We start from the raw sequence: 13,790 nt of genomic DNA on the forward strand, positions 1-13,790 counted from the left end.
AGCAAACAGATATGTTTAATAAAGATCTTCACATTATTTTCTAAATCTATCTGTGAGATGTCTTCTGCTGATCTCCTGACGTTTTTTTTTTGAGATAACAAGACTTCAAATATTGCTGAAAAGTATCATAAAAAAGGCCCCTATTTGAGACGAAGTATAAAACAACAGGTATGTGATGAAATTGAATGTATGTATGTTTTACTGTCTGAGAGTTTTATATATTGTATGAAAAGTTGTGTGAAGTGGACCAACATATTACAGTGATCACATTTCGTGTCTGTTTTTCAAAGTTGACTTGTAGATCTTTGTAGGCGTGCAGGATCTGTAGAAGGACCTGATGGTTTTTTAAAAAGTGTATTTTTCTTGGATGTCACCTCACATTTTTGGGGGGGTTTGAAATGTACTGTGATTTATGTTCACATCTCCAGATTCCACCATTTCTCTGTAAATGGCTTCCTTCTGACATTGGAGCCACAGTGGACTTCACCCAGGAGCTCGTGGTAGGAGGCGAAGTCGTCGATGAAGGTGCAGTTCAGACCAAGACCCTCCATCAAAGAACACATTTCGGCCTCCAGAGCACAACGACCATCCACCTTCGGGCCAAAAGGTTTTGGGACGCCAAGGGTCTTCCCCAGTACGATCATGTTGACCTGAGAATGACGTGAAGGATTTAGTCTTGATTGTGTTCCCCCGAAAAGTTTGGCGCTTGTTGACTTTGGCTAACCATGTCAGGGTAGTAGGCCACAGCTCTGGCCTCGTCAGAAGAACCCCTCATTAGTTTGAAGAGGATTGGCAGATCGATGATGTCATCGTCGTCCAGACCCAGTTCTTTCTTCAGGACGTCTCTGTTCCAGTCGATGCAGTTCTTGAAAAAATATAGTAGAGCATGTGCCTTGCATTACAACCTGTCACCAATGGTCGGTTAACCAACAATACTCACAAGACTAAAGATAACATGATTTCTATCCCTCCTTACTCAATTATCCAGGTCCTCAGCCCCTTGTGTCACCCCATAGAACTGGTATTTAGAGTGCTGTATTGCTTAGTGTACTAAACTACAAACTAATAACATTTTTGAGCAATTTATCCTTATTTACAAGTTGAAGCAAGGACCTGAAGGGGACCTGTTTAAACACACCAAGACCACCCGAAAACGGGCATACGCCATTTTGAATAGGTCTGGTCATTGTTTTTTTCTTAGTCTTAAAGAGAGTTCTTAGTGAATCTGTAAGTAGTAGAAACAAAACAAAAATTAAAAGTCACAAAACTATAAACACCAAAGATAGGGTTTATTTTAGAAACAATTGAATAACAATTTTCCTATCTAGTACAACCCTGCAGAAAACTAACCAGAATCTGTTTTCTTCAACTGAGAAAAATCTCTAAACTTAGGATAATATTGTCAAAACATGATCTGGAGTTTATAATCCATGCGTTTGTGTCTTTTCATCTAAACTATTGAAACAGTTTGTTTTCATATCTTAACAAGAAGGAGCTGTCTCACCTGCAGTTGATACAGAACTCTGCAGCAAGAATTCTGACCCGCTCTAGTAGAAGAACTCACATTTCTACGATTCTTTTAACTCTTCACTGGCTGCCAGTTTCTTTCAGGATCAAGTTTAAAATTCTGGTTCTTACTTTCAGAACTATTCATGGTCAGGCTCCTCCTTACATCAATGATCTGATCCAGCCTTACACCCCAGCTCGGGCTCTGAGGTCTGTGGATCAGAATCTACTGATGTTCCATGCACACAGTTCAGGACCAGAGGAGAGAAATCCTTCCAGGCTATTGCTCCTAAGCTTAGGAACGATCTTCCTCTCTCTTTGCGCTTGATGGATCTACTGACTTTTTCAAGAAACATCTTAAGACATTTTTATTTGTGCAGGCTTTTCCTTGATTTTCTAGAACTCCTGTGTTGTATTATCTTGACCTTTTAAGTATATATTTTATTGAGTATTGTTTTGATTGTTTAAGCGCTTTGTGACACTGGTCTGGAAAAGTGCTCTATAAATACATATTACTTAGTTACTTAATAAAACCTTTAAACTGACAGTGCACCTACTGGGCACTGAAAGTTACCACACAATATTGTGAATGCTTGCTAGCCCATCCCTTCCTAATACCAAAAGGGAACAATCTTACCCACCTGTACATAGTTGTTTTGAGCTTGCAGGATGTCGTCTTTAAGCAAGGCGTCCACAGAAATCTCGTTTTCAGATTTACCTGGGTTTTTAACAAAAAGACACTTGTTAGGGTTTCTTTACTTTTTCAGTTGACATCTGACATGCCTTCAAAGAGCTTTTCTTTTCCATGGCCGCTGTTCTGTAGACCTCTGAACAACTTGTAGCCTGCGTCGGGACTAGCGAGCAGGAGGCGGAAACCCTAAAGACGCAATAGAACACCTCAGTTGGCAATGAATCAGTTTCAGAATTCCCTGGAATCTAACACCAACCTTTCTGTCTGGCGCCGGAACAAACGTCATGAATTCATCAACATGACCAACAACAAGCCAGTCGGAGTACAAGGCGATTGGCGCCTGTACCTCTTGAGCCCAAAGGAAGTCCTGGACTGCTTTGGTCATGTTCCGTCCTTTTGAAGCCCTGGAACCGGAAAGATTAATTATTAATTATTCCTTCATTCTTTTATTTCGAGTGTTTAAATGACAAACTCACGTGGGGAAGGCCACTCCGATTATGATTCTACCAAGCGGGTAGTTTTTGCCATTGACAGTCACCGGAGGACTCACCTCCAGATTCCCAAACGAATCAAGACTGTTAACGTCTTTCCTGTCGGCTACTTTGGTCACATATCCAAAGTCTGGACCCTTGAGGGGACGAATGGAGGTCAAAATATGGCTAAGAAGGACTTTCCTCACCAACACCTCACTAGCACCGTACATAAACTGCTCTGCGACTGGTCCACCCAAGACATCAAAGAACCTGAACTTGATAGCCAAACTATGGCCACCAACATTCCTGCACCAACTCGATCATGCACAAAAGTGCTGGAACAAATCCGAGCAAATATGTCTCTCTGACCCTGGGGGTACAAGCTCAGGTCCAGGCTTGTCTACAGCCACCTCCTGGCTGGTCTGCCTGCTCGTCCTATCCCATAATCTATCATGTCCAAAAAACTCAACTAGTCTCCAAACACTTATTTTTAAAGGTCTCTTATGTAGTTATGCTCTATTACTTACTTACTTACTTACCAGCAGCTCGTTGTACGGGAAGTCCATAAGTTTTCCATCTCGAGGTGAATCCAGAACAACCGGAAACTGGTGGTAAGGTGCTTGAATGTAACCAAACTCCAACTCGTCCTGAAAACAGAAATCTTGGTATTTTTGACGTGTCTAGTACTGATTGTTGATCGGTGCCATTTACAGTTTCTTGAACCTTTTTAAAGCGCTATTAAGTTATGGGAACTTTCCTTCACACATGAACTTTGTGTCCACACAGACCGTGAATAGGTTTTTAGTTCCTATTTCTGGCTCTGCGACCTTGAAATTAAACTACTTAGTCCCCTAAAGGGTTTAAAGCCAGAAAATATCAGATTTTCTTGCAGGAATATTTATCGTCGTAAGGTTCGTTAAACCTTTGTATTATCTCAGAGTCAAGGTGACCTGAAGGCCCGAAAACGAACTTAATTGTTTTATCCCTTGTGTTGCTTTTAGGTCAAGATAAACAACCTCCACCACTGCATATGTATTAATGGACGTTTATGTTGACCCAGAGATGACACAACCTTTGGGTCTACTTGACCCTGAGATAATGCGAGGGTTAACGCTATCATTTATGACTTATTCTTTGCAGCAATGACTTTTGGTTTCATCTTGGCTTCAATAGCTCTACCCTCTAAGTCCTTCTCACCTGGATCCAGCGATCCCCTCTGTTCTGGTACTCGTAGCAAATCTTCAGCTTCTGTCCAATGTTTTCTACAAGCTTCTTCATTGCTTTCACGAACACATAGTTATCAGACGTGCTGTGGAACGAGCAAAAGCAAAGGGTTTTACTTGATCCCGCTCTGAGATACTCAGTTGATCTTTTAAAAAGATAGCCTGGCCAAGTGTTTGTCGTTGACAAATACAAGAGTGCTGTCAGCGCTGGCCTTTACAGCGCCTTTGTTTGTTCTCACCTGCAGACGAAAACCTCAATGGGCTCCAGGGTGTTTGGTGTCATGATCCACGGAGCTACTCGGAAAACCACCTTGTCGGTAAAAATGGGCGTCTCGGGAATACCCTGTTCAGGAAAACAACATTGTGGTACATATAATGAATAACTACTGTTACTGTTTCTATCCATCCGTCAAGGAATTTGTCTTACGTTAGAAATGGGCTCCAACACACTGAGGTTGATGGTGACAAGACCGTTGAAGTCTTTGTCTGGGAACCTCAAACCTTCCACGTAAAAGTCCATTTCTGAGGCACCTCCTAGATATGGGACCTCCTTTGACAGATCCGTACAGCTCAACACCACCGGGTAGTTGATTACGTTTTTGGCTGAAATCGGGAGGGAGGTCTGGTGAGGCTTTGGTTTATTTCGGATTTAACTTTACTGTACTTTTTACTTACTCATGCTGTTACCGAGGGAGTCTGCATGCCTGGACCTGTACACTCGGACATTCTCTGCATCACCCTGACACACGTGGAGGGTTAGCTTGTAGCCTTCTGGGAGAGAGGCCGGACCACGGGTACGTAGAACCATACTGGCCATATCAGTCAAATCTGCACATAAAATAACCAACTTTAGTTTAGATGTTTACATCATCAAATATATCTTTTTAACTGATTTTACCTGAATCCTTTGCAATGAAGTTTATTTCGAGATCGGGTTTCTTCCAATAGCTACGCTCCGAGTCACAGTTGACCAGCACAACCGCCCCGTGTCCGTCTGGACCCCATTTCCACGAGTCCTACGAAGAGATCATCTACGTAAGTAGCTCAACCAGAGTCCTGAAAAACTTATCAAACTATCGTACTTTGACCCAGAAATTAATTATGAAACAGTTTGGTAACTTTTTATTAAATTACTCATAGCATGGCAACTTGAATAATTAAAATACTTGCCTTATTTGGGTTGTTGTTCTCCACGACACCATCTCTGTCAGCATCCACATCCAGAGAGATTTCTGAGAGACAAAGATTTAGTATGAACAGTTTAGTTAGTTAGTTTTTGACTTTACCATTTGTCACAACTTCCACAAATACTTTACTTCTCTCATTTTTTCTCTTTCTTCCTTCAGGTAAACTTAAACACTTCACATTATTGATTGACAGGTTTTTAACTCTCATTCTTTACCAAGTAGTCTACAAAAATCGCAATCAACCAGTTGAAAAGCAACAATTAAAGCTGATCCACCTCTTGGTTCAATCCCCACATTTAATGTTAAGTATAAAATGAACCTCCTGCTAAGTATTAAATCTCTTTTTTTCTGAAGAAAAGTTACGTTTTCTTTTATCCAACATACCTATTGTAATCCCAATCATCACTATAGATAAATATTTTTCTCTAATTGTTGTTATATATTAATTCATATTAAAAACGCCTCATTGTCTACTGAAAGACAAGATTTGAATACTTTGTTATGTTCCTGGTTAGAAACCAAAAAGAGCAAAAGCAGATTTAATGCATTTGTATCTGGAAAAAAGGATTGACCCTCTTTTTTTTATTTTCACGTTCGTTTTTTTTCTTATTCCTTTTGTGAGGTTAAAAAAAAAAAGCTTGCAATAAATAATAAGACAACCTCCATGATTTGAAAATGTTGAAAGCACACTGCAGAAAGGTAGAACACAACTCATAGTGACTCTAATTGACTGATAATGAAAAAAACTCTTTGGAAGAGTATTTTTTATACCTTTTTTTTTAAGTATTTGACTCACCAATTGCTGTCAGGTAAAGAACTGCTTTCCCCAAAACCTGTTTATCTCCATCATAGTAGCGAACAGACAGCTAGAGCAAGAGAGGTCAAAGAGTCATTTGAACAAATATTTAGTAGAGTGAGTAGAGAGAGTAGAGTAAAAAGTAGAGTGATGTAGTAGAAAGTATTTCTCGCTGAACATGTATTTTGGACCCAAAGGCAAAAGTGGCTCCATGGATGTGATTAAATGTGAGCGTTACCCTCTCATTGATTCATTTATACAAAACAAAAACAAAATACAGTACCTTGTTGTCATTTTCATTTAAGCTGGCCGTGTTCATGGTGATGAGCAACACCGAGTTGCCGTTAAGAGGGACAGGGGAGAGGAGGAGGGTCTGCCCGACCGAGGGTGTGACGCTGTACTCGACATTGGGAGTGCACTTCACGGAGAAGAACTTGGCGTGGGGAGGGGCGCTCCTGTGAAGAGATGATGTGAAAAAAATGAGATTACAGATAAGAAAACTTCTGTTCAAACACGTACATCTACGGTTCATATTCAATCCTAGAAGGTTCACATGCAGAGATGTCGCTCAGAGTGGCCCCTGACTTATGAATCAAGGTGGCCTGACATTTGGCAGGAGTATATTTCGCTCTTCAAAGAAGAAAAAGCTCTCCGGGGGGGTAGTTCAAATTCATGTCCTGGGAAATAGGTGGGATTCTTATTTCAGGTGACAACTTGCCCAGATCCTGCCTGAAGGGAAGTGTGGGTATGAAAAGTTGGTTCATTACTATAATAACTATCTTTATCACTATTTTTACTGTCTAACTTAGATGTCATATCTATTAAGATACTTTTTTTAGACACTTTCTTCTGATAATCCATGCTGAATGTTGTGCTGGAATCATTGCACACGTTAAAAGTTAAAAAATATATATCAAATGTAACGGAGCTAAATGAAGGTTAAGAAATGTGAAAACTCTCCTGACTCACTCACAAGTTTGAAAATGTCTCTCATCATGACCATGTTTTTATTACTTTATAAAGTTCTCCACTGTCAGAAATATCAGCGAACAAGAGGTTACGAGAGCGGAGACTATTATGACGTAATAATGACTTCCCTCCTCCTCCAACCAGCTGTAACTACAACTGCTTTGTTTATATAACAAGTGCCTTGGCGGTCGAGACTTCTGGGATTGATTATGTGCGGTGACAAACCTTGATGTTTAACCAATGTTTGACAGTTCAGAACTCTCTCTGTTTACATTGAATATCAACTCAAAGATTGAAGATCACAGTATCTTCACGATTAGTGTCTTGTTACGTGTTAACACCTGCTGCACACATTCTTGTTGTGGCCACAGACTTCTCTCTCTATCTACTCATTGTTCAATTCTTCTCAATACATCCCAAGCCAGAGTTCCTCGTGTCGTTCTCCCACTGCACTCGCCTGCATCCAGTCAGACGATGCTTTGTCGTGACATTCAACCAAACCTCCCACACTTGCTCGAGCTGACAGCGTCTCTGTCGGCCACACACAACAGATCGTCTATCTCCTCCGGAAAAAAAAACTCACAAGCTCACGTTGCACCAGGATCCAGATTCTCGTGACCTGATTAATTTCCTTAAAGAATATTGTCTGAAGATGTTGACCTTTTGTACTGTTTGTTATATGGCCTTAGTTTTGTCTCGTAAAGTTTGCATATGAGGTTGAAATCAATTTTCTGGGCCCAAGGATTATCGAAATGAATCAAATTATATATTATTCTCAGGACAAAACTGACCTAAAAATGTGATTCCTGAAGCTTTGTTTTGATGATTCCTTTGTTAACACAAACCTTGACCACATGACTGATAAGGCCAGGAACTGGAAAAACCAGTAGCGTAAGTAAGCCTGTAGAAATGAACTGTGTTTTACTCATTTTAATTTTCTATCATCTTAAACATACTCTCTCAATTTTTGCTATAGCTTTCCCTATAGGCGTGTATGGAACATTTGCATTTCAGCTTCAGACTGTCATAAGACGCTCTTTCCATGATCCATATTGTAAATATTAAGCATATTTAAAATGGTGAAACTAAATAACATTTTCTGAGGGTTTGACACTTCTCTTTCTGTTTTGTCAGTGATGCTAACCAGTATCTTCCCCCCCCCAATTTTTTTTGTCAATTTTACTCCAAAAAAAAGGTTAAAAACCAGCAAAAGTTAAAAAATAAATTCCACGTCTAGATAATAAAATCCAGGAAGGTGTTGTATGCTAATAGATGCTCTGTTTAAACAAAAGCTTTGTGCAGCCTGGAGGCCACACACTCTCCTCCAAATGATACTTTCTGTCCTTAAAATATAATAAAAAATAGTTTATTATTTCAAAATCCAATTCCTGTTTTCATCATGGTGTACATTTAACTATATTTTAATTTTGCCTGCTCATTTTTACTTTTAATCTCGTTTTTTCTTCCACAAAGGTCTATAGACACATGTTTTATAAGAGATCCAATATTTGATTATAGCAGTATCTGTACGTACCTGTCCAGGTTGGTGTTCAAAGTGGTTCCGAGCACATACAAAACACTGGCCGATTGGTCATAATTGAGTCTTATAGTCCGCTGGGGCGACATGTCTTCAAGTAAATAGTCACCGAAAGAGAAAGTGACTGATTCAGTTGGTAGGCAGAGAGAACTGGTGTCCCACTCTAGTAACCCAAGCCTTCAGGTAGAGACGCTCCTGCCTGCTGATTGGTCAGTAAACTGGACACCTCGGCAGCGACGACCAAGCCCACTTAAGTGCTGTCATCTGTCTACCTGATGGTTCATGTTTGTGCTACAAACAATCCTCTGAGGGTTTAAGGGCTGGGCCTTGTTTTCATGATAGACTGATGTCTCTATATATTTAGCTGCAAACGACATCATCTCGTCTGGTTGTATATTTTGGAGAGCATGACTCACACTTTCAAGAGAACTGCTCAGCAACATCAACTCTGACGACAGGAAGCGTAGAATTACAAAACACATGTCACCATCTTCAACGTATAATAATGTTTGTGCTGTATATATACGTAGTGCACTACACACTATAGTACATATATAATGTCAAGACATACAAATATATCTTTTAAATATTTTCTTAAATTGTATTTATCTATATTATACAATCATAGTTTTGAAGGATAATTCAGATTGATAAACCATTACTTTGAAGGTGTATTTATGTCTTGTAAATATCACAGATGGCTATTTAAAAAAAACAACTAATATAAACGTTCTTTTTTATTTATTTATTTGAGAAATTTTTAATTCATTTCAAAATGATCCAAAATACATTACATAAGCAAATGTGATTGAATGGGTTTACAATCTATTTAAATATACATTAATAATCAATAAAGTTCAATAAAGTTCTACCTATTACAAATTAAAAATAGATTATAAAAACATTTGAATTAAATTGTATATTGTATGCATCAGCCAAGTGTTCATAGATAAATATAATGTACATCTAGACTAGATGGAAAGTCCCCACCACATCAACAGGTGAGCATCCAGGGCTCGGACATTGAGCTGGTGGACAGCTTCAAATACCTGGGTGTTCACCTCAACAATAAACTGAACTGGTCCACACACATCAACGCCGTGTATAAGAAGGGCCGAAGTCGCCTCCACCTCCTGGGGAGACTGAGGTCCTTCGGAGTGTGCAGACCACTTTTAAGGACCTTTTATGACTCTGTGGTAGCCTCTGCTATACACTACGCTGTGGTCTGCTGGGGAGCAGGCAGCACGGACCGGGACAGGAAGAGACTGAACAGGCTGGTCACGAGGGCCGGCTCTGTCCTGGGCCGCTCGCTGGACTCGGTGGAGGAGGTGGGAGAGAGGAGGACACTCTCCAGACTATACTCCATCAGGAACAACACTCTCCACCCACTGCACCTGACCGTGGAGGAGCTGGCCAGCTCCTTCAGTGGCAGGCTCAGGCACCCCCAGTGTAGGACGGAGCGTTATAGAAGGTCCTTCATCCCAACTGGTGTCAGGATATTTAACTCTCTACTTTAAATATCCTGATGCTAATCCGTAGTGTGTTTTTCTTCTCGTGTGTTTATTTTTATTTTTTGTTTTTATTTTATCTTATTTTATTTTATTTTATTTTTATTTTATTTTATTTTATTTTGTTAATAGTGTTAAATTTCTAATATTGTAAATAATTTGTATATCTGTAAGATCGTTTTATTTTATTTTTTTTATTATCTCTTTTATTATTTCTTTTTTCCTTGCACTTTATTTTTTTCAACTGTGCTGTTGTAAAAGTGTGTTTCCCCTCTGGGGATGAATAAACATTTTCTATTCTATTCTATTCTATTCTATTCTATTCTATTCTATTCTATTCTATTCTCTTCTATTCTTTTGTGAGTACAACAGTGTCGTTTTTATACATTTAAAGTAATGTTTATTTCCTTTTTAGTCATGTAATGAATTTACTTCCTGTTATGTTAATCTTATAGTTTTGTTTGTAATATATTAAAAAACATTGTATTTGCTTTCTTTATAAATAATATCTACTTAAATATCGAAGGATATCTCCAGAGTGATTAATAACGTCAATCTACTATAATCTAAGGCTAAATAAAATCACATGAAAGTTAATATAACTATTTCGCCAATATTCCTTTTAGTTTTGCTTATTTAACCTTAGTTTCTCTGTCATAATTCAATTTCCCTTTTTATTGTGTATTCTTGTTTTTAACTTTCCTAATTTATTTTTAACCTATGAATTCGATAAAAAAAAAAACACAGAGTTTGTTAAGTTAATAAATGTTCGTGTTCCTGATACGATCGGGACGGATGACGTCACAGACAGCGGTTTACAGTTAACGCCGTAAAACAAATCAACTCACGCGTGCGCAGTGACTCCCACTTTTAACTAAGTGAATAAAATACCCGAGTCTCAAGACAAGATCGACGTGTAAGAAAAAAAGCATTAAAGTTTGTTGTGGAGTCCTTGTGAAAGAGGAGATTCAAAAAGCTGAACGTACCTGTTCAGGTTCGCCTTCAGGGTGGTTCCGACCACGTACAGGACGCACTGGCGGGTCCCGGTGTCCAGGCGGCAGGTCCGGTGATATTCTCTCCTGCTCTTCTTCTGCAGGAAAGCAGGGACATGGTTGGAGATGACCTGTTGGAACATGACTGAGGAGCGTTGACTCAGACTGAGACACAATGAGTAGATCCAGCCCAGTTTAAAGCTAGTAATCTGAGAGAGGAGGAGCATCTGTCAGGGCAGACCTGTGGTTCTTATTGTTGGTACAAATATAGTGGACGACATCGAATCTTTTGCTCTCCTTTTTTTGTATATAAAGGGTGTGGCTGTAGACACAAGTGTTGTAATTCAACTGATCTGAGCTCTGTTTCCCAGACTGTCCAACCTGGTTTTGTTCCTGTGTAAGATCCCACGCCAAGAACTTTTTAATTATTTGATTATTTACCTTTTTCTGAGTCCATCTGAGATTTTATATTAAGATTAAGAGATTATTTTAAGTTATTTTTCTATCTAAAAAACATGTTATCAAATTGTTATTGGAAATTATTATTATAGATATTGAATAATTTAGATCATATCCTGCAAAAAAAAAAAAAAACATAGTATAAGGTATAAGGTAAGAAGCAAGAACCCCGTCTGGTCATTGTGTGGAGGACCAAACGTTACATTGGTGTCAGAAGCGACTTCATGTCTGCTGCTGCTGAGTCGTGAGGAGAGAGGCGACTACTGTGCCCTAGTGGGGGCGCTACAGAGGCGGTTTGGACAACATGGACAGTCAGTCCTCCTGCGTTCGGAGTTTCATAACCGACGCAGACGACCTGGTGAACCCCTCCCAATCCTTGCAAGTGACATTGAGTACATGTGCAAGCGCGCCTATGATGCCATGCCGCCAGCGGTTCAGAAAGAGCTGGCCAGAGATCAGTTCCTGCAGGCTCTCAGTCCTGAAGAACTGTGGATCCACACACTTCTCACTCGTCCTGCCACGCTGAAAGAAGCTCTGGAATAAGCTGTAGAGAGAGAGATGCTAAGCATAGATTTTGAGGAGACGAATGGGTCAACATCAGTAAGAATGCTGGCAGTGCCGGGCAGAGGGATGGAGGACCAAGAATGGCAGCAGGAGGTGATCCAAGCAGCAGCTCTGCAGGCTGGAAGTTCTACTCTGCGTCCCCGCCGTCGACTACAGAACTGCTGGGGGTGTGGACAACCTGGACACCTACTCAGACAATGCCCCAGGTTCACACAGCAGGGAAACGGCCAAGGGCCTGTGTAAGTGGGGACACAGTAGCCCAAAGCGCAACCACCCACACACCATCAACAACCCTCTCAAGCCAAGTCATCGCAGTGGGTTGGACCCAAGTTGGGGACTTTTGCCATGTTCCAGTGACGGTAGAGGGAACATCCTGCACGGCTCTGGTGGACACCGGGTCTAATGCAACGCTGGTTGACTGTGAGGTCGGATTGACGCACTTGGCTCGACGCACACGACTTCCTTTGGCCCACCAGGAAGCTGCTGACAAGGAGTTGGAGCAGATGCTGGAGGCTGGGATTATTGAACCTTCTGATAGCCCATGGGCCTCTGCGGTGGTGATGGTCCCTAAAAAGAGCAGTACACGAATGCGGTTTTGTGTGGACTATAGACCCCTAAACAAGGTCACCCGAAAGGACTCATATCCGCTTCCCAGAATCGACGAGACACTGAACCTGGTAGCAGGGTCTTCCTGGTTCTGCTCTCTGGACCTTCGGAGTGGATATTGGCAAGTGCCGTGTCACCAGAGTCCAAGCCAAAGACTGCATTCTATACAAGCAGGGGGCTGTGGCAATTCAAGGTCCTTAGTTTTGGCCTCTGTAATGCCCCAGCCACCTTTGAGGGATGAATGGATGGCATGCTAGCTGGTGTCCCGCGTCAACACTGCCTTGTGTATTTAGATGACCTTCTAATTCATGGGGCATCTTAACTCCCTACGACTAGTGCTGAGCAGAGTGGCTGCTGCGGGTTTGAAGCTGCACCCTGACAAGTGTCACTTCTTAAGACGAGAGGTAGAGTTCCTAGGACACAAACTGGACTGTGGGGGCATAGGGACGCTGGAGGAGAAGGTCGCTGCCATTAAAGACTGGCCAATCCCTGTGGATCAGACTGATCTGAAGAGCTTCCTTGGCTTGGCTTCTTATTACAGTAAGTTGGTTCGGGGATTGTCTTCCATTGCAGCCCCACTGTTTCAACTGCTACAGAAAGACTCTGTTTTCTCTTGGAACCAGGAATGCCATGCATTTGACACCCTGAGGAAGGCCCTGACTGAATCGCCGGTTCTCGCCCCACCTGATCCTGCTCTGCCTTTTGTTCTGGATACAGATGCCAGTAATGTTGGAGTAGGAGCTGTGCTGTCTCAGGTTGGACCGGACGGAGAGAAAGTAGTGGCGTACTTCAGTCGGATACTCAACAAAAGCGAGCGCCGCTACTGTGTGACTCGACGAGAACTGTTGGCTGTTGTGATGGCTGTAAAACACTTCAAATATTACCTCTGTGGAACACCATGTGCCTCAGAAGGCTGTCGCTACTGTGATAAGCGAGAGGTGAAAGAGAGGGAGCTTACACAGGCAGAGGGCACTGGACAATTCTCATGCAGGGCCCTGCAAGTTGTTGAAAAACTTGAGTGGAGAACAAGGCAGGAAGAAAATCCAGATTTACAGCCAGTGCTTCAGTGGTGCATGGTCAGTCAGAAGCCGTCATGGGATGATATATCTGGGCTCTCTACTGCCACCAAAGGACTGTGGTCTAAGTTTGACTCGTTGCGGCTGAAAGATGGAGTTTTACAGCGGGCATGGAAGGACCCATCTTGGGGGGAGGAAAGGTGGCAAGTGGTCGTTCCATAATCAATTAGAAAAGATGTGCTTGAGGCCAGCCATGGGGGCAC

The 13,790-nt window shown here is 41.3% G+C and overlaps 1 protein-coding gene across 2 annotated transcripts; it reads right to left on the reverse strand.

Annotated features, from left to right (window-relative positions):
* Window positions 1–181: 181 nt before the first annotated feature.
* padi2 (peptidyl arginine deiminase, type II) lies at window positions 182–11,035 on the reverse strand. 2 transcript variants are annotated; one of them, XM_087801906.1, is made up of 16 exons: window positions 10,877–11,035; window positions 6,160–6,331; window positions 5,877–5,946; window positions 5,064–5,125; window positions 4,792–4,909; window positions 4,569–4,721; window positions 4,321–4,496; window positions 4,133–4,236; window positions 3,868–3,979; window positions 3,210–3,317; window positions 2,674–2,825; window positions 2,454–2,601; window positions 2,290–2,383; window positions 2,148–2,224; window positions 725–865; window positions 182–650 (listed from the first exon to the last, which is right to left on the reverse strand). In XM_087801906.1, the coding sequence occupies exons 1-16, from the start codon at window positions 11,023–11,025 to the stop codon at window positions 417–419; spliced, it is 2,070 nt and encodes a 689-aa protein (XP_087658032.1). In that variant the 5' UTR covers window positions 11,026–11,035; the 3' UTR covers window positions 182–416. The 2 variants fall into 2 exon arrangements, with proteins under 2 accessions (XP_087658032.1, XP_087658033.1); XM_087801907.1 differs by lacking the exon at window positions 10,877–11,035 and adding an exon at window positions 8,380–8,520.
* Window positions 11,036–13,790: the final 2,755 nt, after the last annotated feature.

The sequence above is a fragment of the Callionymus lyra genome, chromosome 10, assembly GCF_982586985.1.
Source record: "Callionymus lyra chromosome 10, fCalLyr1.hap1.1, whole genome shotgun sequence".
Taxonomy (NCBI): Eukaryota; Metazoa; Chordata; class Actinopteri; order Syngnathiformes; family Callionymidae; genus Callionymus; species Callionymus lyra.